At 40.8% G+C, this 27,668-nt stretch overlaps 1 protein-coding gene across 3 annotated transcripts in view; it reads right to left on the bottom strand.

Annotated features, from left to right (window-relative positions):
- Positions 1–27,291, bottom strand: part of TRPC3 (transient receptor potential cation channel subfamily C member 3) — a 70,405-nt gene extending 43,114 nt beyond the window's left edge. For 2 of the 3 annotated variants that reach the window (XM_074341364.1, XM_074341372.1), the window contains exons 1-3: positions 26,719–27,291; positions 6,251–7,022; positions 63–251 (exon numbers count right to left, since the gene is read on the bottom strand). In XM_074341364.1, the coding sequence (XP_074197465.1) occupies positions 63–251; positions 6,251–7,022; positions 26,719–26,936 (1,179 nt within the window). In that variant the 5' untranslated portion in view covers positions 26,937–27,291. Of the gene's footprint in view, positions 1–62; positions 252–6,250; positions 7,023–25,414; positions 26,673–26,718 lie in introns of those variants that run through there. The other variant, XM_074341381.1, reaches the window with a different exon arrangement.
- Positions 27,292–27,668: the final 377 nt, after the last annotated feature.

Below are 27,668 nucleotides of genomic sequence, written 5' to 3'. Positions count from 1 at the left end.
ATGGCATAGTTGATATTACATGTTTATTGCAATATAGAGCTGGATGAAAGCAGGTGACTAACCTTTTTGACTTCATACTTAATGGCAAGTTTGACACGACTCAGAGAAGCTTTATGCCTGTGCATCTCCAGAGGCTCTGCCGATTCCAGATCTCCATTCAGAATGGCTTCTACCTCTTCCGAGTCTCGGCAAAGATCCAGCACACCCACTACGAAGTCTTTGCATTGCATGGAGAGCTTCCGATAGTCATTCTAAAAACAAGAGGTTTGGAGTTTAATACAAAGAAGTAGCTTTAATGCAACGGAAAGAGTTTCAGAGTTTTGTGAATTAGGAGAAGGTGTCCCTTTCTCCTGGTAGGAAGCTGCAGCCCGCAGGTGGCTGGCTGCAAGGTTTGTTGAGTTAGATACAGACTGGGTTTGGCCCTACCCACCCCTTTAGCCAGGACCTTCTGCAACCTGCCCAACCATACGAGACAGTTCCGAAAATGGTGTGCACCTGAGTCCCTGGTTTATATTAAGGGATGTTGGCTAAATGCTAATGCTGAGAGACCAAAGGATGGAAAAGAGTTGTATCTTAATCAGATAACAGTTTTCTTAAAGTCAAAACAAAACCATTTCTATAATGAAAATTCTTTAAATGAGAATTTTTCTAAAGTGGCAATTTGACATAAAAGATTGACTAGACATGAAAATAACCTGTCCAGTTTATTTTCCCCTGCCTTGGTGGAGTCGTTGTTTCTCAAATTGTGGTCCTCAGAACAGCAGCATCAGTAGCAACTGGACGTGTGTTAGAAACGTAAATTTTCAGACCTCATTCCAGATGTTCAGATTAGAAACTGAGGATGGGGCCAAGCAATGTGTGTTAGCACACTTTCCAGGTGTTTCTGATACACATTTATGTTTGAGAATGACGGTTTACAGAGAATGCAAGGAGATGGACAGGGACCAACATAGAGGGTATTTTTCTTTGTTTGTCTGAAGGGCACATTATCATGTCCTGCAGGAATGGAAGGAGAGAAGTGTCTGATTCTATGTAATTGAATTCTCAAGGGTTGCAGAATATCAATACCTGAGAGAAAAAATTTCAAGCCACTGGAACTAACACCTTGCTAAAAATAATCTGTGAATCTTTAATTTCATTAGCATATTTATATAGTGCCATGGACTGGTATAAGGAAGGCAGCTGTCAGCATTCCCTGTTACCTTCTGAATGGAGCTCTATTTGTAGCCCACTGGTTCCAGTCAAGATGTCAATGACCATCTCTTGGGAAAGTGTCTTAGTTTTGCAACCCCCAGCTCCACTTGTATGGCTTTCACTAAAACTCTATCTCATTAAGAAAATTAATCAGACAATAATCTAATTTGGTACACATGAGAAAAATGGAATTCCTCGTTCCGACATGTCCTAAGATACTATATACGTCTAATAACTGAATAATATTCAGCACAGCAGAATTTCTGGGCTTCCAAAACTCATACTTTAAAAAAGACATGAAGAATTCCCATTTTCCCCCTTAAATAATTAATTAATTTGATTTGATGGGCAAAAATCACATCACCAACTAAAATAAACAAGAAGAGGAGAGACTGTTTAAAGGCTATGCAAACTCGAATAGTTTCCATTTCAGATATCGGAAATTCAGATAAAGAACAGTTGCAGTTAATCCTTTTCCCCTCATAAGGGAACAGATAAAATGAATAAAAATTTCAGTCTCTGGTTTCCATTCAAGTTGGTACCATGCAACTGATAAAATTAATAAAATGTTCAGCCTCCGGCTTCTATGCAGAGTGTCAGTTAAATATCCATCTGCCTTCCATTCCTGAAAGACTAATGAAATATTTTATTATAGCACCCAGAAGAAGTATTAAATCCATGTCTGTTTCCATATAAAGCTCCCCTTTTAATACAATTTTTTAAGATGAAACTTCCTCATGTTACTCTTCAGTTCAGACTGTTCTGTAAGATTTGGTACAACATAGGATGGCAATTTCTCCACTGATCAGAAATAAAAGAGACTATTTTCTATTCTTGAAGAAAATTTAGGAACCACTTCTGCAGTAATACCTAATTAACTCATTACCTTTATTTATTTTTTTTTTTTTAGTTTTTTTGAGGGGAGGTAATTTTATTTATTTATTTATTTATTTATTTATTTATTTATTCATTCATTCATTCATTCATTCATTCATTCATTTATAGTGGAGGTACCAGGGACTGAACCCAGGACCTAGTGCATGCTAAGCACTCACTCTACCATTTAAGCTGTGCCCTCCCCCTATAACTCATTATCTTTAAAAATTGTAATGTGCAAATTGTCCGATCTTAAAGCTTCATAGTTTTTTTCACATCCACTGAAAGATAAGTCAAGAAGCAAAAAACTGGTAACCAAGATAAAAGGAAAACATTTTGTTTTCCTAACAATTTAAGTATTTCCTGCTGGAAGAAGTCTGTCGCTCAAGTACAGAAAATAATCAGAGCTGGAGGTAATGGCGATTTCCTTCATTGCAGTTAGGGGGTACTGTTTCGCCGATATATGCAGAGCTCCCAGGGAAAGATGGAGAGCTCCACTAAAGACAGCCTTTCCTCAGTTGCAAAAGGAACAATCTAAAGTCTGCATTGCATCCTGAGCTGACTCAGTTAGCTCTACCACGAGGTCTTGTCTCATGGTACTTCACAACTCAGACCAGTTTGTCTGGTCTGAATTTGCTAATCATTTTCTCTTAACTTAGTTTTCCTTCATTAGTCTCATCGTGCCACTCTTCCATTACCATGGTTCTCCATGAAGTTACCAGGTGGATCTGCTGCCCAGTTGGCAGAGCAGAAACTTAGAGGATCTGCTCCAGCCAGAGGAAGAACAGGAAAGCCTGGGTCTCATCACAAGGTTTCAGCACACTTACTTTACTGTGTATCATTTTAATCATTGTTCTAATCTCTTTTCATCCTTAACAGGAAAATTGAAATTCAACTCTAAGCAGTCTTAGTTCTGTCAGATCCTCTCCTTAGTAACAAAAGAGACAAGATAGTGCAGCAGTTAAAAGCATAAAGCTGAAACCAGATTGCCTAGGTTCAAATACTGCTTCTACCACTTAGGAGCTGTGTGATCTTGTGGAAGTAACTTAGCCTCTCTGATGAGAATAAGCCTATCTAATATTGCTACCATAAGGATTACATGCTTTGAGTGTGCTTGGTACACATCAAATACTATAGAAGTGCTTCAGTTGTTACCAGGCTCAGTATGTCAGAATAGGTAGGATTGGGACCCAAGGCACCCAAATCTAGGCTTAGCAGATGGGACTTTGACTACAGCCTTCATTTTCCCATTTGTAAAATGAGAAGTCTGCAAAGCTAAACGATTCCTAGAGTATCTCCTCACTATAAAATGCTATCTTGCTTCTGGAATATATTTATTTTCTTCTTCCTTACAGCCCCACTGTGATATAAGTTGAAATTGGTTTTTTTTTTTAATTTAAAGAGAGGAAAACTGAGGCATAGGGAAGACAAATGGCTTTTTATTTTTTATTTTTTTTGCAAAAAAGTGCATCATTGATTCAGAATTAGGAAATTTTACTCTGTGTTCTTGTAGTTTAATGAATGACCAGTTTCCTTGCCACTGACATTTGGAGGATTAGACCTGGAGTCCATCCTGTCCAATATTCTGCTTCTCAGAATAGCTTCAGACAGCATTTGCACATCAAAAAATATTTCTTTAATAACCTGTCACCAAGCTGTCCTCCATTAATCTATCTAAATCTATATTCTAGAATGTTCATCTCTGGGGGTAATGACCTTCATATGTTTTCAGCACCATGCTTCCTATACTCTTCAAGGAAATTTGAAAACTGCATGGTGGCTAAGAACCTTCCCCGAAGCACCTAAGCGATGGCAATTTGAGAGGTGAGATACTGGATCTTACAGGCCATGGATAAGATAAAACAGGTATATGTGTCTGAAAAGGGGAAAAAAAAGTCATGCCTTTTTCACTAGGGAACGCATGATCTGTTTCTTCATTTCAAGGCTAGGACTTTGAGCTCAAAGTCTCAGTGGAAAGAATAGAGGGAACACCATGGAATAGGGCAAATGACGTGACCTGCCTGCCTCAGAAATAAGCTTCACTTCCTGCCCTTTCAGAACTACACATCTCTGGGTCTTGCTGTGAAAGCACTATTTTCTCTGTCTGTCTAAAGCCCTGACAGATGGACGTGAGTGTGGGATGAGAGGACCGAGAGGTGAAAGGAAGGCAGATAAGAAAAAAATAACAAGGACAGGTAAGAATGGGAATGAAAAGGAACACTCAGGCAGGGGACAGAGACCTGTAGTCCTTAGAGACCGTAACTTTCGAAGAATGGTCTGTATTTTGGCTCAGAGGTGGTTATGCTACACAAATGCTTTCCGTATAATTCAGAAAAGGGAGCTGTGAGATTTAAGTAATTTTTGCATATCCTTAGATATTGGGCAGCTTTATGGATGTCTTCTTAAACTCAGTTGTGTTTTCTCCTCTATTTGCCTCTTCATTTTTGCAATAGTTTCCTACCTTTAAAAGGTTATCAGAGGTGACTCTGTATCAGGATAGAGGAGAGTCTAAGTATTATCAATGTGGATTTAGCCAACTTCAGGGGAAAAGTATGAATAACAGATTTTCTTCACATTGCTTCCCTAAGATGACTTCTCTGGGCAGAACTGCACACATCACCATCTTTCATGAATTATTAAAACATAATGTAGGGAAATAGTCCCTTTTGTTAGACTCTCTTTTATAGACTTTCAATATATAGCAAGCAAAATGCATAAAAACAAGGTCTGAGTAACACTTGGAATAGTGAATTAACAAATTCAGAATTATACTTTTTATTACTATGTCAAAATAAAATGACACTTCAGCTTTTACCTGAATGCTTTCCTATTCTCTCTAAACAGAATTTGAACTTTTAAATTTGCTCTACCTGAGTTCTGTCAAAAAAATAATAATAATAATTCATTTTAGGTCCAAAGAAGAAAATCTTTTCAAATACCACACAATGAATTTCTTCAGAAGGGGTAGATATAGGTGATATTTATTTCCTTCTTTATATTTTCCACATTTTCCAAAATTTTTATAATAAATATATATAGCTTTTGTATCAGAAAAAAACTTAATAAAATTATACTAAGGCCAGATCTCCACTAGGACAAGATGAAGGTTGATGAATATCTAGGGAATTTGGTATGTATAGAAGGGGAAAAAAAAAAAACCCACAAAACTTTCCTACCATGTTCTTTCAACCCCATTACTTGAATTATATTGCTATTTGCATTTGTGTAACTCTCATTTAAGTATGAAAAATTGTACTACAATCTGAAAAACAGAATAATCATTCTGTCTGTGGTCTGACAGTAAACTAAAAAGATTAACTCAACATTCAGAGAATAATTCTAGGAATTGATGTCTACGATCATCTTCTTAGGTGGATAAAAACTGAGAAACAGTCTGACTTTCACCAGCACTAGAAATCTCCTTTTGCCTCAGATTTAGTAGGTAGAACCATCCAAAATGCATGGCAGGATGTAGCAACTGAATAAAAATTAAAATTTTCTACCATTAATGTATAATTTTTATAAAAATAAGTAACAGTACTTGACTGGAGATGATGTTCAGAAAAAGCTTTACTCATTTAAAAAAAAAAACTGTTAAAGCAAAGTTGTCCTTATATTTCTGGGTTGACCTGATGTCTATGGCTCACCATTCTGAATATTGTAGATTTTATTTGTGGATTTCAGGGAGGGCAATTTTTGTCGTATTAACAAAATGACTTTAGTCACTCATTTAGTATTTTATATTAGCTGCTTGACTTTCAATCTAAAGGGATATACAAATGTTTAGATCAATAAGCAGTGCATGCAAAACTAATGCAACTTCTGTGCTGGGTGCCACGATATAACTAACCACAAAAGAGGAATAATCTGGAAGGGAGAAGATCACACCAAATCCTTCCTTTAACAAAAGGGAAGTCTCACGTTCTACTTAACACTTATCCAGAGCACCGAGTAGCACTATAATTATGGCTCTCTGATCCAGTATATAACCATTCCCAAAAAGAATTTACCACAGCTGAGAGGGGAAGATCATCACATCATTTCTGAATGACGCTCCCAACTCCTCCTGATTTAAAATCCAGTGGGCAAAACTAATTTGGGAGCAAACTACGGAAGGCACCGGGCAGCAGTGGGGAAGTGGATGAGCGCGCAGGGCAGCCGGGTGGAGGGCGCAACTTACCTTGAACTCCTTCTCTATGTTGGCCAGCTTGGCCAGCTCGTTGCTGAGCTCCAGGGCGGTGAGCACCGGGTCCTCGCTGGACAAGGACAGATACGCCGGGCTGGCCAGCCCCTTGTAGGCATTGATCCTTGAGCGCGAGTGGCTGAAGGAGTCGTGCCTCTGCTTCTCGGTGCAGTCCCCGCATTTGCAGAAGTAGTCGTGCGGCCGCTCGATCCTGGCGCCCTTCATCAGCAGCATGTGCACCACCTCGTACTTCTGGCAGTGCGCCGCCAGGATGATGGGGGTGATGTCTGGGGAGAAGCGCGTGCCGTCCTCGTCGTAGGCGTAGAAGTCGTCGTCCTGCAGCTCCTGCTCACAGGGGCTCAGGGTCAGGCGCTTGCTGGCCGCGAAGCCGGGGTGGTTGAGAATGGCCTCCACGATGCGCACATAGCCCTTGCTGATGGCGAGCAGCAGGGCGTCGCCGATGCGCGCCAGGTTCTCCTTCTTGAGCAACAGCTCTGTCACCTCCAGGTGCTCGTTGCCCACCGCCAGCTGCAGCGCGTTCTGGCCCATGTAGTCCACGCAGTTGACGTTCAGCGTCTTGGACTCCTCCAGCATCTTGCGCACCACGGGGATGTTGCCATACTCCGCGGCGTCCAGGAAGCGCTCCTCCTCTGCAGTGAGGCTGGTGCCCCGGTCGTTGAACATGAAGGCCGGGCCCCGGACAGCCTGGCGCCGGCCCTTCTCGCGCATCACCGTCTTGCGCCTCAGGGATGGGCTTTCCTCCATGGACCTAATCAGCAGCAACGAACAAAAATGACTGTAGAATATTAAGGCATATTGCTTCCTCCACATTATCAGGCTATTTCTGGAGCAACCACAGCACCCATCGCAGATCTGTGGCTCGTGGACAGCCGGGTCAGTTACTCATCACTCGCCTGAAATTTATACCTGTACTTAACACGGCTGCTTGAACCCAGAGAGAAGCGGGAAGCCCTTCAGAACAAGAGTTCTTGTTCAATAGAAAGTGACTTTCACAAGGGATAATAATAGAAACAACTTCCAGACACCAACGTCTCCGTTGTGACACTCATCGTACCTTGTGGAAATAACCTTTCTTCTACTCTAAGAAGTCTTGAAAACAGGGGCTAGCAGATACCTGACACCAAAGCACTAAGCTTGAAGGCTGAAGAAGTTAAATTTTTCAAGAATTAGGTCAGAACAATCCTCTCAAGTCATTGCATGTTTTTAACTACATAAAACCACTCACACACATACACACACACACCAGTATTTTGGCAGAGTATTATCTCAGGTTTGTCATCTTTTTCACTTGAGGGTATCCTCCTCCCAGCCCCCTTACGAAAAACTTACAAGATTCAGTTTTTCAATGACACAGACAAGATTTAGCAATTATAAAATCAGAGTATCTAGATTTATTTTCTTGGAAGTAATTGGGAATAATTTATATTCTTGGAAATAATATTTATATTCTTGGAAATGAATAATTGTATCTAGATTTATATTCTTGGAAATAATTATATTCTTGGAAATAATTGGCTTTTGTTATAAGAGTTGTTTAATTACCAATATTATATAATTGCCTCTTTGTACTAAAAGAAGATGGTATGATTTATGGTTTAAAAAGCACTAGTATTACTTTGTGAATAAAGCAACTGTACATCCAGAATAGTGTACACTGAAATCCTAACACCAACCATGTTAGCTGAGATTTAGCTGCATTATGAAAGTCATGTCATTAATTGATGTGTACAGCAATTTGAGTTCACATTTTAATTTCTGTGATGCTGGGTAAATAATTTCATTTCCCTGGGCCTCCTTATCCCAAGTGTAAAATGGAAATTTATAAAGGGCTCCAGATTTTCCTTGTGAGCTCATGAATAAAAAGCTTTTTTAAAATTCTGAGTCTCTGAAAAATGATGCTAGATAAACAATATAATTTTTAATAGATTATTTTTATTATTTCAGTGGTTATTATTATAAGTACACATCTGCATCTTTACCCAGTTCTAACATTCTTGCTGACTGAAATGCTTAAGATAACTTCCCTTAAAAAAATGTGATTTTTGGTTTTTGCATGAGTTAAACCAAAGGTACCAGTTAAGCTCTTTTCACATTACTGACTTTTGAATAAGAACAAATAAAAGTTACAAATTGAAAGTGAAAGGCTGGGGTGGGGAGAGCTTTCCTTCTATAATATATATTCCAGAAATAACTTCTACCATTGACAGAAGGATATTCACATAGTCAGGGGTTCAAAACTAACTAGAGAGGACACTGGCCTCCCCGGGGGTCTGGGCGTGGACAGTAGGGACATCTCTAGCAGGAGGACTCAGAGGTGGTTACCAGTGCCCACTCAGTTCTCAGCCCTGTGGGCCCCAAACTAAGAGAGAAGCACTGAAGCCACAGGCAGAGGTCTCCCAGATAGAGACCAAGGCATGGCCAGCAAACCTACAGGGGTCAGGAAACCAAAGAAGTCCTCACACAAGCTTGTTAACTTGTCCAAGGACAGGGAGTGCTGTGACTAGCCCCCATTCTAACTGCTCAACTAGTGTAGGTGATCAACTTTTAAAAATTAAATTTAGTATTCATACATACACACACATTTCTATGAATACATAGCCATACATATATGTACAGATACACATGTATATGTAGAAATTTCTAGAAAGCAATATAAGAAGCTTTTCATTGTATTTGTACTTGGGGCTCTGGGGAGTGAGACTGAGGAGTCACAGAGGAAGGAGATTTTTACTTTTCACTTATACCCTTTTATACATTTTGAATAGTTTTAACCATAGTTTGAGTATTTTTATTAAAAAATAAAATCATCTTTAAATTTTAAAAAATTGTAATCCCTTAGCTGACAAAAATTTTTAAAAATATAGGTACATATTGGCAACCATTACATCATAATCTTTCTGAAGCTAAACAAAGGCCATGTGTCTTGACTATTATTAATAGGTGTGGTGTGTAGAGTTGTGTGCAGAGTGAAGTGTGTAAAGTGTGTGCTGTGTGTGGGAGACTAGGAGGTGCAAGGTTGGGTGGAAGCATGTGTTGTGTGCGTGTCTTTGTTGGTATAATGACGATTTTTAGGTAAACAAGAACTGGGAAATAGTATTCACTGGACTGTATAGAAGAGAACTTTGTTTTAAGACCGAACGCTGTGACAAGAGTTTTTAAAAAATCTTTAAAATATTCTTATTATAATAAGTGAGTACTCACTTGTTATATAAGTAGCTTAATTGCTACTAAGCTGCACATTGGTACTGTTCAATTGGGTATAATTTCCATATGATGAATTTTGTGCTTAACCACTGATGATATACTGACATTATCTATAAGTAGAGAATATATATGCAGAATATACATATCTGCAGAATTCCAATGAATCTCAGATGAGTTATCTTTGGGGAAATAAACTCATTATTAAAGTGTCACATCTTAATGGAATAGGGATTTTTATCTAAGATTGCTACGTACAAAGAAAATCACTTATAAAAACATCACCTTTTCCTCCAAAAGAATGTGATCTCAAAATATTAGAAAATTACTCTTTCCTGAATTTCTTCTTTGCATTTTTTAGTATTTTAAAGTTTTTTCTTAGAATTTCTTCTTCTTTTGGAAACTATACCTTCATTTTGTGTATTCAAGCTGAAATGTGGGATTAGTACTATACAACGCAAGTCACATGAGTCATTTTGATTTTGTCTTGAAAAGATTCTAACACTGAGTTAAGTGTAAAGTCAGATTTCTTAATTAGAACAAATTATACTGCTATTTCAGAATAAAAGCATTGACCATGCTGCTTGTCTTCATGGTGAATCCACATAAGAAGAGTCTTTTTTTTAAAATTTTCCTTACAGTATCAAGATAAACTTCATTAATCTGGACTGATAAAATGGTATGAGTCACATTCAATTCATCCACAATGCATAAACATGGCCTAAATCTCAGCTGGTCTTGACAATGCATCTCTTCCAACATGAGAAATAAGGAAGGAGTGAGGGTGAATGGGAAAGGATGCTCAACTTTAATGATGCTAAAACTAAAATCATTTTGCCAGATCTTTTCTTACCTGTAGATCCCCATCCAATGAGTCAACTCATTCAGAACTGCAAGGGTACTTTAGGTAGAGCCTTCTTCCTGGTAAAAGCATTGGAATACCACTGACCTAAATCAATTGCTCTACAAGTGCCATGTGCAATCTCCTTCATGGCTGATATGGATGGCCGGTAGTATCTGACTGCTATGGACTGAACTGTGTCCATGCACAAATCCATATGTTGAAGCTCTAACACCCAATATAGTAGATGGAGATGGGGCCTTTGGGAAGTAATTGGGGTTAGATGAGGTTATAAGGGTAGAGCCCTTATGATGGAATCAGTGCCCTTGTAAGAAGAGAAAGCAGAGAGAAGGCAACTGTCTGCAAGCCAGGGACCGAGCATTCACTAGAACCTGATGATGCTGGCACCTTGATCTCCAACTTCTAGCTTCCAGAACTGTGAGAAAATATGTTTTCGTTGTTTAAGCCACCCAGTCTGTGGTCCTTTGTTATGACAGCCCGAGCTGAGTAAGACACTGAACACACATCTTAAGGCAAAGAAAAATTTTTTCATGCTTTATGAAACAAACTTTGGGTTCTCAGTACTTATCCAAACACTTAAGCAGATAAAAAGAAATATTTTAGTGTACCCGGAGGCAATCCTTTTGCTCCATTCTATTCAGAGGCAGAAATACAAGCAACACTCCTCAGTTTTCATAACTTTGCCATCAACTCCTCTGACTTCTAACAGTGTTTCTCTAAGCGTAACTTGAGGACCACCTGCCTCAAGATCACTTGGAGTACCTGTTAAAAATCCAGATTTCTGGGCTCCATTCTAGATGAACTAAATCAGAATCTCTCAGGGATGGGGCCCTGGAATATGTATTTTGAATGAGCATCCTTTGCAATTCCTATGCACGCTGAAGGCTGAGCATCTCCCATATAAAAGCAATGGACATATCCTGGGTCAATGAGCCCAAATTAGTAGGCCTTTAGACACTTGTCACACTGGCCCTGCCAAAAGCAAAGTTGGAATAATGGGTTTGAGCAGTGTTGGCTAGAGGACAAGCAGCCTTACCTTCGTTTAGGTTTTCCATGCTTTATTACCACTTCAAATCTCATCTCCAGGAGGCTACTTCCCCGAATCACAGTTAATAAGAAGCCTGCAAAATGCCTTCACTAGTGACCATTTAATGTCACGCCCTTTCTTTTATCAAGGATTGATATTTTTAAAGGGTTACTATGTTTCTTTCAAAACTGCTTTTAAAGGATTAAAGAAGTGTTTCCATTATAGCATCTCTTGTACCTTTTATGAGGATTCAAGTGCTAACATCATCCTAGAATTGTGTATCAAGAAGACTGTCTCTCCAGATGAGTTTGCTTCCCTTGATCTAACAATATGAACTATTTAACCCTCACCTTTTTTTGTGGCCCAGGGTATCCAGGAATTTGGCTTAGATCTAAAAATGCTCAACTACCATCACTAGTCTATCCCAGATTTCTGGCACAGTCTTTCCCCTCCTCCTAAGTAATTTCTCACATAGATTTTAAATCAGTTATCCTATATTCCATGTGTCTTAAGCCTATTTTATGGTTTCTAAATTCTTTTTTTTTAATAGAGTATGAATAAATTGCCCCTTCTATGTCCACCACTGCCCACATTCCTGGACGGTACAGTCATGCTTTACTTGTCATTACCCAATGCTCCCTAGGGAGTACATGCTCAATAAATGTCCAACTGAGTTCCCAAATCTTCTCCCGGGCCTCATCCTGTCACTTGACTTCAGGTCCCACATGTACAACTATCTGCCCTCTGGTCACTCTGAAATGTCCCAACTCACATTCTCCCTTAAATCAGCACTCCCTACATTCCCCCCAAACCCCGCAACACTTGTATCTCAGGCTAGTTATTCAGGCTCAGCAATTTCAAGGTCATCTGTGACTCACTGTCTTGACCCTGTCAGTCACAAGGTTCTGAAGCTTCTCCTTTGGAATGTTTCCTATACTGGACCACCTTCCTTCCAATTCTTATTGTCAACACTCTCCCCCAGATCTTTAACACATCGTGGCAGGGTTATTACAACAGCTTTCCAGCAGAGATGGCACAAGAGGAGGCAACCAAACTTTACTGCGTACCTGGTATATATGTACGTTTTTCATGCACTATCATATTTAATTCTCATAACACTGCTATGAAGCAAGTATTATTTTCTGTTTCAGAAACAAGAAAAGTGAACTCAAAGGACAGAGCCCAAGGAGACCCACATAGTACAATTCAGAACTGGGATTCAACCCAGGGGCTGTCTGACTCCTATTCTTTCCAGGGCTTCCTGCTGCTCCAGATTTGCTACCCAACGGCCATCCCCAGCAGCCTGTGCTTCTTCAACTCTGCTTTTACTGTCACACTTCTCTTAAAAGCAAAACAGTACTAGGCTCCTCCAGCTGATTTCCAAGGATGTTGGCAGCCTGCCCCACCCTTCCTGACCAACCTTCTTTTCCTTGCTCCTCAGATTCACTCTTCACTGCCCTATAAACATATTATTCTGCTTATTTCTGTACTATCAAGGGTATTCCTACGCTATCAAGGATATTTTTTTGAAAAGTTAGCAACATGCTTTTCTCTTTTGCCTTTCCAAATACGAGATCTTGGCCCTGGTTAACTCAGTACATCTTGCAGCCTCAGGGGTGAGGAATGCTGTATAGAGTTGGGTAGGTGTGTTAAGGGGGAAAATGGAGGAGATAAATTTTAGAGGAGGAGCATAAAGAGAAAGATCAAGGTAATTTTCAGCTTTTTGCAAGAAAAATGGGATTTTTGCAAGCAGAATTTGGGAAAAGGGGAATTGTCTTGAGGAAGAATTTATTTCTCTACTTCTGAAGCACCCTGATCGCTGAGCTCCCTCATCCACAGACAGGGTAGCTCTCCCACTTTTGACAGCAGTGCCGTCATGCCTCCCATCCTGTGAGAAGAAAGAAACAACAGAAGGGAAGTAAAAGTCAAGATGTGAATCCAGTAAGGTGAGGAACACTGAGGGGGGATTCTTGGCCCACTTGCTTGATTTGTAGATCTGAAGCAGCCCAGCCTGGTTAAGCAGGGAATGGTATGGGCTTTCTCAAGCCATCCTCTGCTCTCATGTAGTGTGAACCCTGCCCTGAGAGCCAGGGAGCCTGCACCAGAACTAGAGATGACCACTGGTGCTGTGAGCTGGAGAGAGGATGTTGCAGGCACCCAGCTCCGTAGCTTGTGGGAACTGAGCTGAAACTAAATATGCCAGGGGGCACGTCTGGGTGACAAAGGCAAGTCAGCCAAGATCAAGCTATTGCCATTAACAAGCAAACCCACATAGGCAATGCATATTGCCCAGAGGCCAGAATTGTTAAGAGAACATCACCCTTCCCCCCCCCACCCTCAGGGGACACATATGCTCTCCTCCCCCAATGCCCCAATGTTACAGAGAAGAGCAGGGGAAGGGGCAGCTTTCCAAGAGCCCAAGCCATTTTATCCAAATGAAAAAGTATTTCTTAAAAAGAAAATTTACTTTATAGTATCAGGCTAAGATCAGTGAAATTGACCTCATAGCATCTCTCTAGAGTGAAATGGGAGTGGACATGCAAACCATAAAGAGACTCTGACCCCTTTTAGAGATTGGGGGGAAGAATCAGCAAGCAAAGTCCCTTAGACACCAGCTTGCCGCACAGGGAGACACTGTCCTAGTTGACCAAATCCCTGCGATAATGTAGGGCAACCTTCCTTCCCTATTAACTCACATAATTACTTAATTGCTTAATTAACTTAATTGCTTAATTTATTGATTGCTTAATTCCCTTGTTGAATGAGAACAACTGTCTGTTTAGCAAGCAAAAAATAAAGCAGATTTAAAAAAAAAACTAATTTAAATCACAGATTGAACACTGGTCAATTATTTTCTCTCCTCGTCAGTGGGCAGGAGGTTCAGGAGAAAGACCAGTTCAGGAGCTTGCTGCCCATCCAAGCTTTTCTGGCTTCTTGACCCTGCTACACCTGCCTCTGGGATGGTCCTTTTTGTTTTCATCCCTGGGCATACCCTTATTCTGGCCCTTCACCAATGCAAATCCTCCCTACTTTCTGTGGTCCACCTTACGTTACACCTCTGTAAACAAGGCAGAGCTTCACAGGTCATAACTAGAAGACCAGCAGGGTTCTGTTCATTCTGAAATATTGTCTTTTGACCCCTTCTGAAACCACTCCTGACTACTTCAGCCTAAGCTTTTGTAATATTGCATCCGCCCATAAATCTATACATTTCTCCCCCCCCCGCTCCTTGATTTTTGTCTCCTTGACTATTGTCTCCTGTGATATCCATGCCCTTTAAATTTGATTGAGGATAAATGTTCCATGCTTCCTATCTTAATTTTTATACTTCTTAGCTAGTGCCTAATATAGTTCAAAAATACTTGTCAATTGATGCTAATCTACAAAGTGACTCAGTCAGAATGTTAACTTCCTTAAGGTCACTGAAAGGTAGACAATCAGAAAATGAGAGCTCAGAGGTTCTCTCCAAGGGTCTCTCTACTTTACCATGCTGTTGCTAGGGAATAAAAAAAAAAATGAATAACAAGTTGCAAGTCAAAATAGCATTATTAAAATATATGCTTAGCTTATATGTTGGAATATTTTGGTTCTCTTAAAAACACTAAAATGGCTCTTTGGATTGAATCACAAGCTGTTTAAAAGTCAGCAACAAATGAACATTATTAAAGAAGTCACCTCAAATCTTTTATTTAAATGAGGTGAAGAATTAAACAGCTACTCAATTCATCTAGCAAGCAAGCAAAACACCACCACCGTAGATGTGAGTCAAAGCAATGAGAATAACACCCAAATTGTTTTGTCTAATCAGTTTACCACGCTGAAGAAAGTGAACGTGCCCACCGGCTAGGATCCAGTCTGCCCTTCTGTGAAGGGCAAGAAAGCAGAAGGTAAGGAGTGAGAAAAGCACAGAGGAGGGGGAAGAGGTGTGTGAGAGCAACCACCATGATAGTTACCATATCGGGGCTGGTGATAATTGGAAGTTTAATGAAGGTGGGAAGCAGCAGGCACTGACAAAGAACAAGAAAGTCAGAGATGATAAGTCAAAAAATAGACAAACCCCACAGTTCCCCTGGCAAACAGGCACCTGTCAGTCAAAGCGGCTGCCTCTGGAGACATCCGATAGCTACCCGCTATGCCTACGTGTGAGTGCGCTTGGAGAGAGCAAAGGGCTTCTTACAAACAGCCTCAACAATGTCATCAAAACCACACATTTCGAAAATCCCTTAATCTGTGTATTTGTGGAGGAGAAGTACAGTGGGGGGACACTCAGAATGTCAGGAGTCCCTAAGCGCACCAGCGTGCAAGTTAGAGAAAGGTGGTCCAATCAGCTCGACTATCTAGTGTAGCGGGGACGTCCCACACGGCCTGCCGCGAGCCTGCATCTACCGACACCGCGCGCTGCTCAGCAACACATTGTCATGGCAGCAGCCAAACCAGCAAGATAAGGCGCTCCATTTTAGAAACAGGAAGGCATCATTTTCATGTCTAAAGATTCCCATATGAGAAAAAAATTAAAATGTAGCGATTCCAGCACCCACAAGTCTAGAGAGAGATTTGGGTCTCCACAGTAATTAATTCCCTGAGAGTTTCTGATGGCCAGTGTTATATTCAGAATTCTCCATGTATCATTTTAATAAATCTATTAGACAGTTGCTAATTTTGGTATCTGCCCTAATGACTAAGTCGAAGACAAGAAGCTGTTGTTGGAGGGAAGCTCCGGTCCCCGTTCTCTGTCGCTTTCCCTGTCACCCCTCACACGAAAGCGCAGCCAGACCCTTCAGCATTAAGGCCAGAAAAGCAAAAGAGCCATGTAACAGTGTGTTGCTCCCTCTAGAAGTCCACCGAGAGCAGAGGTGAGCACCCCTAACCATTGATGGCATGAGTTCTTGACGAATATGCCCCAAAAGGCATTGAAGCAAATGTCTTCTAGAACGTAGATGTTTCTGTTTCCAGGAACTGCATTTTGTGTGTAACACCACTGAACTGACTGTTGTATTGCTTTGTAATTGTCTGCTTGCGTGCCTGTTTCCTCAACAATACTGTAACATACATAAGAGCAGAAGCTGTCTCTTTGTATCTCTGTATGCCTGGCTTTTAGTACATGACTGATGAAGATTCATCTGTTGGAGGCACAGATGCATGTGTCCTTAAACTGTTAAGACTGAAGACCTAGGGAACAGACACTTTTCCTCTTCAGATTAATGAATACCCTTGGTCACATATAATGTGTGGAAGTAGTGATGGAGGGGAACTGGGAGTAATGTCATGAATACTTTAATATAAATTAATTATCAGAAATTAAAGTAATGTAAACAATCATTCTTCTTTTGAAGCAGATTTATGCTTAATCACATTCATCGATTCTTAGTTACACCATGCAAAGAAATCGATGAATCTTAACATCTCTTGACTTTGGTCTTACATAAAGTTACGTTTTATCAGGAAAATCTGAGGGCAAACAGAGGATAAATCATAGAATTAATACGCTTTTTACAAGCTATTTACAAACCAAAAACAGACTCATGGACGTAGTAAACAAACTATGGTTACCAAAAGGGATAGGGTGAAAAGGGATAAATTTGGGGTTGGGGATTAACAGGCACACATTACCATATATAAAATAGATAAACAACAAGGACCTATTCCATAGCACAAGGAACTATATTAAATTTTTTGTAATAACATATAATGGAAAAGAATCTGAAGAGAAAAATATATATGTATGTATATGTACAACCGAATCACTTTACTTTATACCTAAAACTAACATTGTAAATCAACTTCACTTTAATAAAAATTTTAAAATAAGCTTTTATAATAATAATTAAGCTTATCTTCAAAAAGAAAATCATTTATTAAACAATATTTTCTACAACTAATTTCTATTATTCCAGGAAGATTAGAGACAATGACATTACAAGTGAAATACAAATTCAGTCTATAACTGAACAAGAACTGAGACAAATGAACTCAATAATAAAATCAAAAACCTCTACTGACCCAAGATAAGTTCACATTTGGCTTTTAAAATACATTAGTCACTATCAATTATATAAATATATATAAATCTCTAATATTATTAGAAGAAAAAGGATCTGGGTTTCTATCAGTATCATCCATATTCAAGTCAGAAGTCTGAGGTTTTCAGATGCTTGCTCCCATCTCATCACCCTGTGACCTGCTTTTCAACAGAGAATCCATATGCATCAGTCCTATTTGACAAAATGTATTTAGAAATGCAAAACTGCTGTACAGTGTTTAGTACTGACATGCTCTTTCCTTAACAGGTCACACGCTTATGGACATTTAAATCTCATTTTAAAAAAGGTCCAGGACCAAATCCATGTTGTCACCTCTTATTTGAATAGTGCAAAGAAAAGAGGGGAGTTTTCTTTTGAATAGAGGAATTTTTTTGACTAGATAAGTGAAGAGAAACATCTCTGCTCTAGACGCTAAAGACAAAATGCTATAACAATCCTAAATATTCTCATAAAGTCACTGCTGGGCCCCTAATGCACAAGTGTGAAGTTGTCCACCCGTAGTTCTCAACTACCAGACCTTCTATATGGGGCCAGATTCCTCTGTATTCACCCTGAACAGGCCACTAATCTGGCTCCCCTGCCAGAACAACACTGTGCAGTGTTGATCACCTGAAGGGGGTCGATCTCGATCTCTGGCGAGGAAGTTGAAAGTCTTCCTATTAAGAGCAGAGAGCTCTGTAAAAAGCTGTCTTCCTCCCATTACATTTCTTGTGGAGTTTTAGAGAGAAGGAGAGAACACAACAGACAGACCTTTGCTATCCTAGCACAGTAATTAAAAACCTCTAAAATTCTAACCCAGTCCTCTGATGATGTCTAGGATCCTTTCACCTCTTCGATATTAAAAAATAGAAAGCTGTAAATGGTATTTGGCAGGGGGACAGTTGTGCCTTGAGATGTCCTTTTCTCTTTCCCCCCATTCTTAGTCCTCCTACTTAGCTCAAACTTTCTCAAGCTGATCTCCCATCAGTAGTCAAATTGAAATGATGAATTAATTGAATCTCATAAATGAGTTAGTAATAATTAGTAGTCTCCTGTGTTGCTCCTCCTAGGAGTAAATGCATTTAAAATTTCGTTGAAGAAAGAAATGCTTAACCCAAAAGGGGCCACAGTGTAAACACTGCAGTTCTAGGAATATGGAGATTTCAGATGTCCCGCAGCTGCTGTGAATTCAATGGCAACCTTCAGCTTCAGTTTATCAACTTGTAAAAGAACATTCTAGACTAGATAAACTCAAACATTCTATTCTTCTTCAAAATATTCTATATGAGTTAAATTTAGGAAGTATGGTACTAAGATAATTTTAGGTGGAGGGTGTCAGATGATCCTCAAATCACACTGTATAGGAGGAGGGTATAGCTCAGTGGTAGAGTGCATATGTAGCATGCATGAGGTCCTGGGTTCAATCCCCAGTACCTCCATTAAATAAATAAATATATCTAATTGCTCCCCCTCCTCCAAAATCACACTGAATAGATTACTGTCAATTCCATTTGCCTATTAGGATCAATCATAATTAAGAATATTCTTCCGTCTGCAATCTTGGTTCTATTAATAATACTGTCATCATTTGGACTTAAATGAACACCTAAAACAGAATTGTAGGGATGTTCTGTTTCAAGATGATGGAATAAAGGCCTTTCTCACCCCTTCACCTCTCCAAAATTACCCACCTAAACAACACAGAGAACAAAGAACACAAATTTCATCTTCCACAAAACCAGGAGACATGTGTAACCCCACTCCACAATGTACAAAAAGGAGATGAGTTGGAAGAATGGTGAAGGACTTAACAGAAAGAAAGAAGGTCCAACCAGAGTGCCTGTGACAAAAAGCAGGCTAATCTACCCAATACTAGAAAAGGCTCAGAAACTGAAGGCAGAAGAAGTCTCAGAAAGTAGAGATGAGGCAGGAGCCTAAAATGGAGGAATTGGCTGAAATTTTGTATAAGAAGTAGGTAGTAACCCTCCCGCTGGATCACTAACCCCCAGCCGATATGACCAAGTGACAACACTCTCACCTCCCTATAAGAAATACAGGAAACAAAATCTCTGGGGAAACTAAAAAGATTCTCTAAATGTGGGGATACCAGGTCCAGGGGAGGGTATGAACTAAGAACAGGGGGTCCCTGGCTAGTTCCAGAATACCAGCAGCCAGGTGTACTATCCTCTAATCCTTCCTTCCCTGAGAAATTTTTTAAAAATACTGTATCTCTGAAATAAGAAAGAATGTTATAACAAAGGAATACTCATAAGACTAAAACAAAGTTTTAGAGATGAAAAATATAATAGATAAAATTGAAAAAATTTAGTGAAAGAGTCAGAAAATATATTTGAGGAAATACCTCAGAAAGAAGAACAGAAAAAACAACCACTGGAAAACACCATAGTACAGATACAAAAACTAGAGTATCAGATCAGGAAACCCAACATCCAAATAGTTGGAATTCCAGAAAGAAGAATGAAAATAGCAGGTAGGAAAAATTAAAGAAATAATACAAGAGAGCTTCCCAGAATCAAAGGGCATAAGCTTTAAATAATGAGAGGGTTCACCAAAGGGTTTACCAAATGTCCAATTCATGGAATGAAAAAAAGACCCATATCAAGGCATTTCAAGACCCATATCTTGACATTTCAGAACAGCACTAATGAAGAGATCATTCATGGGGAGGGCGAGGGGAGTTAAAGTCCACAAACAAGGGAAGTCAGAAGGTTTGGAAGAGATGTCTTCAGGAAAACACACGCAGTCAGAGACTGTAAAAGATTTAGCTAAAGAGGCAAGAACAAGATGGGACAAATATTTTCTCTAAGAAAAACAACTAACCATAAAAGAAAAGAAACGTAATCATACTACACAACTTGACTTAGCAGTGAGTGACAGTTACATGATCATAATAAGGAAGACGTTAAGGAAGATATTACCCCAAAACTGTGATAAACCATGTGGTGTAGGATCGGGGAGACTGAAAGGTATAAGTGAGTGAAAATTCTTACTTAAGACTACTGATGACATCTAAAATACATGAAAAACAAAGTAGCAATACCGAAAGGAGTTGAAAGTGGAGTGAAATAGAGAACAGGAAGAAAAGGGGAGGGAACCAGGGAACTGCCATGAGCTTCTTGTTGTTCTTGTAAGCCTTTTTTTAGCACTAAGTTTTAAAACTATATTCATGCATTATTTCAATATTATACGAAAATAATTTACAACAAACCAACATGACAACTCTACATTGTACATAGTAAAATTACTACTCTAGGGGATAAACTAAAAATATAATTCAAAGTATCTGATGATTAAAGGTCTCAAGTCTAATGCTGTGCTGTGCTATTCTTGAAAATTATAACTATGGAGAAACCTGCCTCTTCCTTAATAATGATAGTCTGACTTTAATCCTTGAAGTTCAAATTCCTATCCCTGAAGATTCAACAGTGACTTGGCAAATCTCTGATTTCTACTCCAGCCACGGGAGAGAAGTGCTGCTTCTAACCTGAAATCCAATCCAACACGTGCAACGTGTTCTCAGTCCCACAGCCAAGCTAAGCCTAGACTGGAACATCTACACAAGGCCAGCACCACAGAAACTAACATCCAGCTAGAAAATCTGGCATGCAAGGCACTGTGTACTCAAATTCAGATCCCTTGTCATACAAAGTTGAGCAACAAAAGCTCTATTTTTTTAATCATCAAGTCACTCTGCGGCTTTATTTTACATAATTTTCAAAATAGAAATTGTATATGTTTATAGTATACAATATGACGATTTGATATACATATACAGTTGATCTTTGAACAACACTGCTTTGAATTGTGTGGGTTCACCTGTACACATATTTTTAAAATAAATATATTGGAAAGACTTTTAGAGATTTACAACAATTTGAAAAAACTCACAGACAAACCATGTAGCCTAGAAACATTGAAAATACTAAGAAAAAGTTAGGCATGTCACAAATGAATAAAATATATAGAGATACTAGTCTATCTTTGCATAGCCATGAGATGAGTGATATTTAATAATAATATATTTAAGTAATTAAATATATTTAAATAATTAAATAATATACTTAAAATAAATTTAATAATAGTAATGTTAGTTTTCTTACTGTTTTATAACTTTGTTTTCAAAGAATTACATTACTATTTAGTATGCCTGCCTCTCTCTCTCAGCTGGAGAAACTGTCTATCAATCTAGCATCACAGGTAATTGGTTTTAAAGAAAAAGTAGTAATGTTTCCAATACTGTATTATGAATATGGCATGGTAATACTGTGTGCTGTAAAAATTTTATAATGGTTCATTCATTAGTTTCTAGGCTAGTGAAGCAACCGTATGGATTACACCAGGCTACCATAAAGCAATCATATTGCTACTTCTTTGTTATCAATGCATGTACATTATACCTGCAAAAAATTATGAATTTTTCACATTATTTTTTCATTTTTGATGTCTAGTGTTAGCCATATGTATAATACCTACAGTGTTTTGTATCATACAATACGATACTGATGTAGATACTGACAGACACATGAATCCTTTTGTGACAGATGAGTCCTTTTGTAACAGATGACATAAGCCTATGGTATCAATAAATACAGTACAATACTGTGAATGTGTTTTCTCTTCCTTAGGATTTTCTTAATAACATGTTCTTTGGCTTACTTTATTGAAGGATACAATATATGATACATATAACATACAAAATATGTGTTAATCAACTATTTATGCTATTGGCAAGGCTCTGATCAACAGTAGGCTACTAGTAATTAAGTTTAGGGGAGTCAAAAGTTAAACAGGGATTTTCGACAGTGCAGGGGAGTCGGCACCCCTAACCCCTGCATTGTTCAAGGGTCAACTGCACATAGTGAAATGATTATTACAGTCAAGGTAATTAACTGTCCATCTCCTCACATAGTTACCTTTTGTGTGTATGTGCAATGAGAGAACCTGAAACCTACTCTCTTAGCAAACAGCCAATATACGGAAAAAACTTGTGTCACCTACTGATGAATAGAAAAAGAAACCATGTGTGTGTGTGTGTGTGTGTATACAATGTAATATTATTCAGCCTTCACAAAGGAGATCTTGCCATTTGTGACAATATGAAGGAACCTGGAAGACATTAGGCTAAGTGAAATAAGCCAGACACAGAAAGAAAAAAAACTTCATGATCTCACTTATACATGGAATCTAACAAAGTCAAATACATAAGACGCAGAGTAGAACTGTAGTTACCAGAGGCTGAGAGGTGGGGGGAAATGAGGAGATGCTGGTCAAAGGGTACACAGTTACAGTTACATAGGATGAATAAATCTATAGAGATTTATTGTAGAGCATGGGGACTATAGTTAATAACACTATATTGACTACAGAAGCTCTATTATTGATTTGCCAAATAACCTTTAGAAATTGACTTGACATCACTGTGTACCAATTTTCTCATTTGCCAAATGACAAAACCTGCTTTAAAGAGGTGTAACTCAAGTTAATTTGTATAAATGACAGCATGAGGTATTACGTAAACACAAATTACTGCTTTTATTATGACAAATTTTTGGCAGCACAAGAAAAACTAAACAAAATACACTCTTCCAGAAGCCTTTCTCTCCTAAAGATAACAGCTGAGAAATCTAATGATTTTGTTCATGTGTGTTAATACATACAAAGGATTGATTCTTCTTACTAAAAGCAAACTCGCAAGTTTGTCTCTTACATTTTTTCCCCACTTTGGGGGAGGGAGGTAATTAGGTTTTTATTTACTTATTTATTTTTAATGGAGGTCCTGGGGATTAAATCCCAGCCCTTGTGTATGCTAAGCACACAATCTACTACTAAGCTAAACCCTCCCCTGTGAGTTTCTCTCTTGATTTACCGAGTATTTGCCAATTCTGGGTCAATTCTTTCCTTTTATTGAAATTCTCTCTAGGCATTCTTGTCTAAGTACCACCTGCTCCTTCACCTTTTTCTGTGTCCTTTGCTTGCTCCTCTTTCTTTCTGCCCTCTAAACAAACAAACAAAATTCCCTCAGAAAACTAGCCAGCCCCTCTTCGTATCTCTCTTCACATTCCTCCCTGGGATAGTATCATAAACTCATACAACTCACTAACAATGCCAGTAGACAGTAGACTGTCACATTCTCCCAAGCTTCAAACTTGCATTTCATCTTCCTGCTTGACACTTCAGTCAGAACTGGCTGAAAAATCAGATCCTCCTCTTTATTATTTTCTTTTCAACAATGACCTCATGACCTTAGTCATCTACATCAAAATTACCAAGTCATCTCTGATCCTGCTTTCTCTTTAAAACCCTCATGGATAGGAGTTGCAAATTCCCATAGATTCCATCTGTGTGTTCCCTCTCCATTCCACCCCATCAGTCCTACACTATTACAGATCCTAATCTTAGCCTGGACAGCTACGATAGCCCCCTGATTTATTTATTCATATTCTGCCAACTGCCATTTCAATCCATCCTGTTCGCAGAGTGGCTTTGATCAAACTATTGCTGCTATGAAACAATCGATGGCTCCCTACCGCCTCCGTTGACACACAAGATCCTCTACATTAATTCCCCAAACTAACACATCCAGCTAAATCTCACTGCTCTCCTACACATGCTCTGTGTTCCAACAAAACTCAGTTAATATTCTCTGGACATGTGTGGCATTTTGGAAGCAGGGGGGCTTGGATTAATTATCCACTCTGTCTCTGCTTCCTATCCTATTTATCTTTTAAGGCTCATAAGGTTTTCTTGATTTCTCCACAACATTATGTTGCCCATTTCTCCTTTGCATTTGACTTTTCATAGTTCTATCCTTGATGTATGTATTTATGCACAAATGTATTCTAACTAATAGTACAATTGATCATGCCCAGTTTCATTTCAACCTCTCCCTTATGAGACTTAAAAGTCCTCAAGTGTAGTAAAGTTGTCATACTTGTCTTTATGGCTTGTTGTTCCTAGTCTGCACTTGGCACATGTAAATGCTTAAGAAATGTCTTTGAATGAAAATTCACAAGAATGCCCTTCAAATGCTTTTGGAGTTCATCAATCATATTTAATAACCAAAAACTTCAAGAATAAATTCATCTTGCCAGTAACATACTTCTTGGTCCTAGGTTTGCAAAACAATTGGGAAAAAGGAAGTCTTGGTTTGAATCAATGGTTGAATTAAGAGTTCTAGCAAAGGATTAAAAAAAAAAAGTCTTGTTAGTGCTAAAGCAGATGACACTTCCTTCCTAAGCTAGTCTGTTTAAAATTTCTGAATGGAATACTAGAACATGGAGCAGTGAAATGAGCAACAGGGTTCTGCTAAGGAATCTTTGTGGTTTAAAAGTGGGATTCATCTTGCTGAATGTTAAATTCGGCTGTTCTGTTCTGCCTACTGAAAACGACCCTGGGGCTTTGGTAAACTGGGTATCCTTCTCCATTTCCATCCTAGGAGTGTATGTTCACTTTCTGGGCTATTAAACTGTGACCATATTCCACTCAAAGATGGAATAAAGAGCTAATCTGTGCTACAGATATTAAGTGCGTCTCTAAGGCTACCAAGTGACAGGACGCAAAGAAACATGAAGAGCTTGCTGCCCTGCTTCCAGAAGGAACATTTATTAACATGTGTCTCCTCCAAATGACTGGGTCTTCTAGGTCGCTTCACAAAATAAGTACGCTACATTTACCTGTTGAATTTTGTAAAGTCGGCAGATAGGAAAAATGTTCGTTCTATTACCAGTTAGACAGCAAGTCTACAATAGAATTTGTCCCAATGCTTTGTGTAATTGACCTCAAGCTTCAAAAAGCAAAGTGTGGAACCTCTGCTTCGCCCTACTTCCTCAGATAAGAATGCTCTGGTGTCCCTTTTAGTGGGGATTTAAGATAAAACAAAAAAACAAATCAATAAAAGAATTAAGAAATTCAAAAAAACCAAACTGGCAAACGGAAAAATGGACAATCTGTTTAAAACCTTAGGTGAGGCGGGAAGAGAGCTAGCCGCGCTTTAATCCCAAAGGACATACCTTCCCTCCATTTCCTGGGCCTGTTCCACTCCAGTTTAATCTTCAGCAGTAATTGAACCTCGTCTGCATGCGTTGCTCATTTTCAATCAGAGACCTTCCCTAGGCGATCTACTCCCGGACACTGATTTCTGTTTTCTGTAAGCAAGTCCGGCCGAGCCAGGTGCGGGCTCTGAGCCAGATAAGCAGCACGAGATCAGGTTGGTTCGGGGTCGCCCCAGAGGTCTCGCACGCGGGCTATGCACAGCACGTGGGCAGCAGGGGGCGCTGCAGAACCTCCGTCCCTTCCCGGGAAAATTAGTTACCCGGCCCAGGCGGTGAGTGCCGCCCGCCAAGACTGGCCCCAAGTCCTCTACCTATCCGTGCGTTCTTCCTAAAATAAAGACAGTAAACTTCGCGACACGCCCAAGGTACGTGACAAAAGAAATAAAGAGCATGCACCCCTATACAACTAACCACCCTCTTTTTCATCTCTCTGCGTCTCGCAGCTGGTTAAAGGCTACTTCCAAGATCTGGAAATTAAGAAAAAGTTGCTCTTCCTCACACATTAAAGCGCCGACCTCTACCTTCCTTTAAAAAAGAAACAGCTACTGACCCTCAGCCGCCTGGGAACTACAACCAAGTTCCGGAGGCCGCCCCGCGCCCACTCTCTCCCCGAGAGACCCGCTGGGGCTTCGGCTCCAGTTTTCCCCCCGACTGTAAATGGACCGTCGGGAAAAGAGGCGACAGGGCAAACCTTCAGCCCACACTCGGTATCGCACACGGTCCCCTCCCTTCTCATTCTCGACGGCCCGGAGCGTCTGAGGCGACTCGGGTTCCCAGGGTGGGGCCACGCTGGACGCCGCGGAGGAGGTCGGGATTCGAGTGCGCGCCTGGGTCTAAGCACACCTTCCCCTTCATTGACCTCCCGGGGTAAGCTCGGGGACCCCGGGGTCCTTTTATCCGCGGGGTCCTCCGACTATGGGGTAGCGGTGCGCGGCTCCTTGGTTATAGGAGAGCAGGCGTCCGCTTACTAGAAAGCTTGTTTGGCATCCGTCGTGTCAGTCGGCGGGGCTGTTCCGAGCGCTCGAGGCTCGAGCCGGCACAGACCCCTGCCACGCCTTCGGTGGCCCCCCAAGTCCCTCCACAAAGCAGGACCAAGGGGGCGAGACCCCGGCCTAGGTCTACCCTCAAGTCGCCCTGAATATAACTGTCGTGGAGGGTGGGCTCTGGGGGTCCGGGATACATTACGGGACGGCCGGGGGCGAGCCTACCCGCCCCAGCCCTGTCCTCTCGAGGCGAGGGGCCGCGGCCGGCCGTGTACTCACATGTCGGGCCCCGGGGAGCTGGGCGGCGGGCAGTAGCCGTGAGGTTCCCGCTGCAAGGGCGCCAAGCGCGGCTCCAGCCCCCCGTTGACGCCCCTCCAGCCCCGCCGGCGGCGCTGCGGCTCCGCGCCTTGGTCCTCGCCCTCCTCCTCCTCCTCCTCCTCCGGCGCGGGGAAGGTCACCCTCGCTTGCTCCTTGCACTTCCTGACCTTGGTGGACATCGCGCCGGCCGCGGCCCCAGCGCCGGGATGCCGGCTGCTGGCCTCCGCCGCCGCCGCCGCCGCCGCCGCGCGGTCTCCCCGCTGCGCCCCTTCCCCACTTCCCGCGGCTCCTGCAGTCCCGGGCGGGCCCGGGCCGAGAGGCAGGAAGACCGAACCGTGCGGCCCGAGACCGAGCAGTTAGAGGCGGGAACCAAAGCAGAGTCGCCGCCGCCGCCCACCATCAAACCGTGGGGGCAGCTGCTGCGCCCGTGGCTGCGAGGAGGGAGCCCGGGGCCGAGCCGGGAGCTGGTGCTGGGAAAGGCTCTCCCGCCCCGCGGCGGCGAGGGCGATGCCTCCTCGGTGCCCGTCTCCTGTCTCCGACAGCATCACTTGCTAGGACAGTACCGTTACTCAGGGTGAAGGAAAGAGAGGGAGGGAGGGAGGGGGAGAGGAGTGGAAGAATCAATTCCTTATCAGACAGTGAGAGCTGGAGAGGGAATCAGACAAACCAGCAGGTAGGGAGTAAGGAAATCAGAGAAACTTCCCTCTCCGTCCTCCCACTCCTCTTCCAAAAGAGCCCTTTTCCATTTACAGATACAAGTTTCCTAACGAGGGGAAATGGAAATCGCCTGGCTTGTTCATTTTCCTGCATTCGTATTTATCCTATGTAACTTTATATTTGTTTCATTTGTTGTTTGATGTTTCAAAAGCATCATTTGTTCGTCGTGTTGATTTAGCTGAACCCACAGAGGT

Source organism: Camelus bactrianus, chromosome 2, assembly GCF_048773025.1.
Source record: "Camelus bactrianus isolate YW-2024 breed Bactrian camel chromosome 2, ASM4877302v1, whole genome shotgun sequence".
Classification (NCBI taxonomy): domain Eukaryota; kingdom Metazoa; phylum Chordata; class Mammalia; order Artiodactyla; family Camelidae; genus Camelus; species Camelus bactrianus.
Note: the sequence above shows the minus strand (reverse complement) of the source record. Positions and strands in the feature narration are given on the sequence as shown.